Source organism: Mus pahari, chromosome 2, assembly GCF_900095145.1.
Source record: "Mus pahari chromosome 2, PAHARI_EIJ_v1.1, whole genome shotgun sequence".
In the NCBI taxonomy this organism is placed as follows: domain Eukaryota; kingdom Metazoa; phylum Chordata; class Mammalia; order Rodentia; family Muridae; genus Mus; species Mus pahari.
In genome coordinates this window covers 104,930,827-104,937,047 of record NC_034591.1, presented here as the reverse complement: position 1 = coordinate 104,937,047, position 6,221 = coordinate 104,930,827, and the positions used below count along the sequence as shown (strand labels likewise).

At 47.4% G+C, this 6,221-nt stretch overlaps 1 protein-coding gene across 1 annotated transcript in view; it reads right to left on the bottom strand.

Annotated features, from left to right (window-relative positions):
• Hmces (5-hydroxymethylcytosine binding, ES cell specific) overlaps positions 1 to 6,132 on the bottom strand; it is a 24,853-nt gene extending 18,721 nt beyond the window's left edge. Inside the window, exons 1-3 of the mRNA XM_021191035.2 lie at positions 6,073 to 6,132; positions 5,425 to 5,629; positions 1,967 to 2,110 (exon numbers count right to left, since the gene is read on the bottom strand). Coding sequence (XP_021046694.1) covers positions 1,967 to 2,110; positions 5,425 to 5,607 — 327 coding nt within the window. The 5' untranslated portion in view covers positions 5,608 to 5,629; positions 6,073 to 6,132. The remainder of the gene's footprint in view (positions 1 to 1,966; positions 2,111 to 5,424; positions 5,630 to 6,072) is intronic.
• Between the last annotated feature and the right edge of the window lie 89 nt (positions 6,133 to 6,221).

Here is a 6,221-nt window from a genome sequence, read left to right as displayed (position 1 = left end):
TCAGACATTCCAGAAGAGGGAGCCATATCTTGTTACAGATGGTTGTGAGCCACCATGTGGTTACTGGGATTTGAACTCAGGACCTTCGGAAGAGCAGTCAGTGCTCTTAACCGCTGAGCCATCTCTCCAGCCCCTGACACTCTCTTCTGACACGTCTGAAGACAGCTACAGTGTATAATAATAAATAAATCTTTAAAAAAAAAAAAGAAAAAGAAACTGAGGAGAGGTATCAAGCCATGTGGCAGAGTATAGATTATAATAAATGGGTTAATTAGATTATAAGAGCTAGTTGAGAACAAGAATAAGCTAGGGCCTAAAGCTTTCATAAGTAATATAAAAGGTTCCTTGTCATTGTCTGGGAGCTTGCAGGCCTAGAAAGTCATGTTACAGACCCTGCTTCAACGACAGTAGAAACAAGGATGGAAACAGAGGCCATAGAAGAACGCGGTTTACTGGCCTGCTTTACATGGCTTGCTCAGTTTTGTTTTGTTTCCATATAACCTAGGACCACGTGACTAGGGGCGGTATCCTTTCTAGGGGCTGGGTCCTTTCTTTCCAATCATTGATCAAGAAAATGTCCTACATTTCCTCAAGTGAGGTTCCTTCTTTCCAGTTGACCCGAGCTTCTGTCAACTTGACAAATAACTAACCAGCACACCTACCACAGATATTTATCCTTGGCCAGGTGAAACAGCAAGCGTTCCTAGTCAAAACTACTACCTCACTGAGCAGCAGAGTTAGTCCACAGGGTATGAGAGAGAAGGTTTTCTTTTTTTTGTCTTTAAAATTTTGTTACTTTATTTACTTTTGGTGGGAAGGATCTGACCACGCCACTGTGGGCAGGACAGCTTGTATGTAGTAGGAGCTGGTGCTCTCCTTCCGCCATGTATGTTCTGGTGGCTGATGTCGGGTCACTAGCCTTGGTAGTAGGAGCTATACCTAGAAAACCTTTTCTGCTACCTCCATCCCCTTTTCTGCTACCTCCACCCCCTTTTCTGCTACCTCCACCCCCTTTTCTGCTACCTCCACCCCCTTTTCTGCTACCTCCACCCCCTTTTCTGCTACCTCCACCTCCACCCCCTTTTTCTGCTGCCTCCACCCCCTTTTCTGCTACCTCCACCCCCTTTTCTGCTACCTCCACCCCCTTTTTGAGATCAAGGTTTCATTGACTATTTCTGCTTGGTCTGGAATTCACTCTGTAGACCAAGTTGACCTTGAACTCATAGATCTGTTGGCCTCTGACTCTCAAGAGCTGGGATTAAAGGTGTATGTTACCACAGTGGGCCAACTGTTTTGTTTTAAAAACTGTCTTAGTTACTTTTCAATTGCTGTGATAAGACATGATGACCCAAACTGACACTGGAGGCTTAGTTTCAGAGAGTGAGTTCATGACCATCATGGTGGAGAGCATGGCAGCAGGCAGGCAGGCAGGGTGCTAGAATAGTAGCTGAGAGTTTATTATATTTTGAGGCACAATCACCACTCAGAGAGAGCAAGAGAGCAAACTGGGAGTATCATGGGCTTTTGAAAGCCCACTCCCCAATGACACACCTCCTCCAACAATGCCATACCTCCTAATCCTTCTCACACAGTTTCACCAACTGGGGACCAAGCCATTCTCATTTAAACCACCATAACCAATAAGTTTCGGAATTGCTAATCTAAACATAGCAATAAACAGAACAGGACCCAACATTAACAACTAGGAATATCCTGACTGAGTGGTGGTGGCACACACCTATAATCCCAGCACTTGGGAGGTAGAGGCAGACAGATCTCTGAGTTTGAGGCCAGCCTGGTCTACAGAGTGAGTTCCAGGACAGCTAGGGCTACACAGAGAAACCCTGTCTTAAGAAAACAAAACAAAAACAGCAAACTGAAAATATCCTTTGGAATATACTTCTCAGACATACAAAACACTTAGCAGTGTTAGAAAGAAGTGCCTTTCCCTAAACACGCTACCTACCTTGAACGACTGCTTCTCCATTATGGTATCACTACGACAGTTGGTAGTGTTGAACTGCAGCTTGGAAGGATCACTTTCTTTGAACCAAGATGGGACTAAGCCCCATCGCATGGGAATAATTATCCGATCTGATGAGTCTGCATCCTGCCATAGAAAAAAGATTAAGATTTAGTATCTGGATTTGTGGTATACACTTGTAATAATCCTAGCATTCAAAAGGCTGAAGCAGGAGGATTACTGCTACTTTAAGGTGAGTTTGGGCTACATAGAAAATCCAGGTAAGTCTAGACTACAGTGGCATACTTACTACTTTTGCAGAGGACCTGAGTTAGGTTCTTAGAACCTATGTCTGGCGGCTACAACTACACCTAACTCTTCCCACTGGCAGACACCCAGACAGATGCCTGATCACACACATAAATTTAAAAATAAGAACGGGTGAGCAAGACACAAAAAAACACAGTTAGTATATACAAATAATACAAGGTTATTTAGAGAGGAAAAGTTAGCTGGGCATGGTAGTACATACTTTTAATTTTAATCCTAGCATCTAGGAGGCAGGTGGATCTCTGTGAATTCAAGGCCAGCCTGTCTCAAAAAATGAGAGAGGGGTGGGGGTGGGGAAATGCTGGCCAAGAGTGGTGGGTGGAAAACACTTAATCCCAATACTTGGGAGATGATACAGGTGTATTGTGAATTCCAAGTTAACCTGATTTACTCTCTGAAGTTGGTCATAGGCCCAAGGAATGATACTATTAGTCATCTTTTCTGATAAATGGATTCAATGTCAAGCTAAATACTTATATGCATACCCAGAGTCCTGTGCTGCTCTCTGCACTGGTCAGAGAAGCTCCTGAATGTAGAGGGTGATGATGACTGCAGAGACTCACAGCTGGTCAAAGTACTAAGAAGGATGACTTACGTGTTCAGCTCTAAATGGACGCCCACCTCGTCCCTGTAAGGCACAGAGAACGCCGTGGAAGAGGAATAAAAAGAAGGTAATAGTTGGAAAGGGGAAGAAAGTAGAAGGCTGAGGAAGAGAGCAGTGGGTGGGGCTGAGAAGTGATGGGGGGTTAGGTTGATCACAATACACAGATTCACGCATGAAACTGTCACCAATTAAACAGAAGGATATAAAAGTGGAAGGACTAAGCTGGGCATAGTGCGGCACACTTTTAATCCCAGCAATTTGAGAGGCAGGTAAATTTCTGCCTTCAAGGCCAGTCTGATCTACAAGGAGAGTTCCAGGACAGCCAGGGACACACAGAGAAACCCTGTCTGGAAACACAAAACAGAATAAAAAAGGTGGAATGACTAGGTGTGCTATGAAACTGCCTTCCAGAAATGGCACAGCTGCTGTACCCAAGGACTCAAAAGTGAGTTCCAGGACAGCCAAGGCTATACAGAGAAACCCTGTCTTGGGGGAAAAAAAAAAAAAAAAAAACCCAACCCATCCCCCAAAACAAAAAAAAACCAAAAAAGGCCCATTAACATTCAGCATTCCACCGTGGTTAGGAGAGAACTCATGAAGCCCTAGCCCTCCCTGAGAAGCTATAGGCAGGTAAGGTTGTAGCGGGGGTGGGGTGGGGGCGGGGGGCTCAATAGTGCCTTCTTCTGGCCTCCACAGACACTGTACATGTGCTACATAGACATCCATTCAGGCAAAATATCTATGCACATAAAAATGTAAAATGCTTTTAAATGTCAGTGACGTCTTGGTTGAGAAATCCTATTTTTACAGTTCTAATGGTCACCTCTGAGTGTTCTCATCATTGCACAAAGCATCCCCAAACACAATGCATACAGAGTGGCCGAGAAGCAAGATACTGAAAGTATTGCTCATTAGTCATCTTTTCCTCTACGGGTCTGACTCTGGAGTAGTACAGCTGGTGGCACTGTGGTAGATGAGGGGAAAAGGAAGTACTTTGCAAATCAGTGGTTTCAAATGCAAATACTGCTATCTATACATATATGCCGGCAGTTGAACGGCTGAAATGTTCCTAATTTTATTTTAGAATTTGTAGATTTGAAAAAAAAATATCAAATATTTACCAGATTAAGAAATCTAAACAAATTGTATTACAGATGTGCAGTCAAACATTACACGGGCAAACTCAAATGACCCAAAGGAGGGGCTATGTTTGCTAGGGACTCCACCTTCCCATTCCTGCTCCCCAAGATCCATCCAGTGAAATAGGGACCCTGATCTGTTCAACAGTTAAGGCTACTTGCTGCACTTGCAGAGGACCTGGGTTCAGTTCCAAGCACTCACATGGTAGCCTTTGGTAACTTCAGTTCCAGTGGATCTGAAGCTCTGACTTCCAAGGGCACTAGCACACACCTGGTGCACATACATACGTACATACATACATGCAGGTAAAACATTAATTAGTACACATAAAAATCTGTTAAATTAAAAAAGAATCAAAAATATTTTATGTGTGTTAGGACTGAACTCAAGGCTATGAGTAAATGACATATGCTCTGTATCTCCGAGTAATATCACCAGCCCCAGACACACTGATTTTTTTCTTTACATCTATCTGTATGTGTCCACTCTCTTGCGTGAATGCCAGAGTGGGAGTAGAATCAGAGGACAGCTTGCAGGAGCTGGTTCTCTCTTACCATGTAACAAGTGTTGTCACCCACTGAGCCATGCTGCAAGCTCCGAAATCAGCTTTTTTTTTTTTTTTTTTTTAAGATTTATTTNTTTATTATATGTAAGTACACTGTAGCTGTCTTCAGACATTCCAGAAGAGGGAGTCAGATCTCATACAGATGGTTATGAGCCACCATGTGGTTGCTGGGATTTGAACTCTGGACCTTCGGAAGAACAGTCGGGTGCTCTTACCCACTGAGCCATCTCTCCAGCCCTTTGTTTTGTTTTTTTGAGATACAGTTTTACTATGCAGTCTTGACTAGCCTCCAACTCAGAGATCTGCCTTCCTCCGGCCTCCTAAGTGCTGGAATGAAAGGTGTGAGCCACCACACTTGGGTTTTTGTTTTCTGTTTTTAAGGACAGATGACGCTGATAAATCAGTAATATTTGAAAGCTGCGATCTTAAAAAAAAAAAAATTCAAGCTCGTCAGAGTGTAAACACCTGTAATACAGGATTCTGGAGACAGAGGCAGGTTTGCTGAAAATTTGAGGTCAGCTTGGCCTCTATAGGGAGTTCCAGGACCACCAGAGCTACATTCACAGTTAAGGCTCTGTCTCAAAAGAATTTTTAAATTTATTCAAATATGAGGTTCACATAATTCGGGCATGCGTTCAAACAGTTTAACTGACCCTGAAGAATACTGACTTATTCCTTGCAGAGGCCCAGAGTCATTAGGGCCTTAAGGTAGCTGCTTTCAGGTCATTCCGGAGGCTGGGCAGACAGCGGCACAGGGTCACGAGTCAGATGGCCACCGCGAGGCTGGCCCAGAAGCTCCGAGAGTGCCGACACGCCCCTTACCTTCTCAAAGTGCAGTCTGGAGAGGAGCACGGGGCTGCTGGACTGCGGGCTCTTGTTGTAGGACGGGCAGTACTTGTCGGGGTCCCTCCACTGCGGGAGGCGCCGCCGGCCCTGCCGATCCTGATAGGCGCAGGCCCTGGTGAGAACGTCTCTCGGCAAGTGACAGGACGTCCGTCCGCACATACTTCAGCGCTGCCTCTCAGCCCTGGAGAAAGTCACAAAACCCTAAGGTTCTCCTCCCTAGGTCACGGCATCCTCCCCGCGAGGTCCCATCTTCCACGGAGGCTCCGTTAGGTCAGCCAGTCCCGGCCACTGCGGGGCCCACAGTCCCGAAGCAGGCCCTCGGGTGGCGGGCGAGAAAGCCGCTCCTCCCAGGCTGGTCCCCACGGACCCAGCGGGGAAAGGCGAGAGCGCTCGGCGTGGACGCCAGTGACACTCGAGGGCCGCGGCCACCGCACTCCCGCCCCGGGGGGGGGGGACGTTCTGGTCCCGGGCGGGGCCTGGTCGGCGCGAAGGCTCCGGCTCAGAACGTGGGCGGTCCTCCGCCGCCCGCCCGCCCGCCGGCGTCCCCTCAGCCCGGCCCTCTCCTCCGCCCGCCCGCCCGCGTCCCCTCAGCGCGGCCCTCCCCACGCGTTCGCGTCCCCTCACCGCCCGAGGGTCTAGTCCACTCTTCCACGCAGCTAGCGTCCGCTTAAGGGACGCCCGCCCCGCCCCCTCGGTAGCCCCGCCCCCGACGTGACGTCGCGCCGTCGGGGTTCCCTCCCCACGGGTGGGGTGTGGCTAGGTGAAGCACAGAC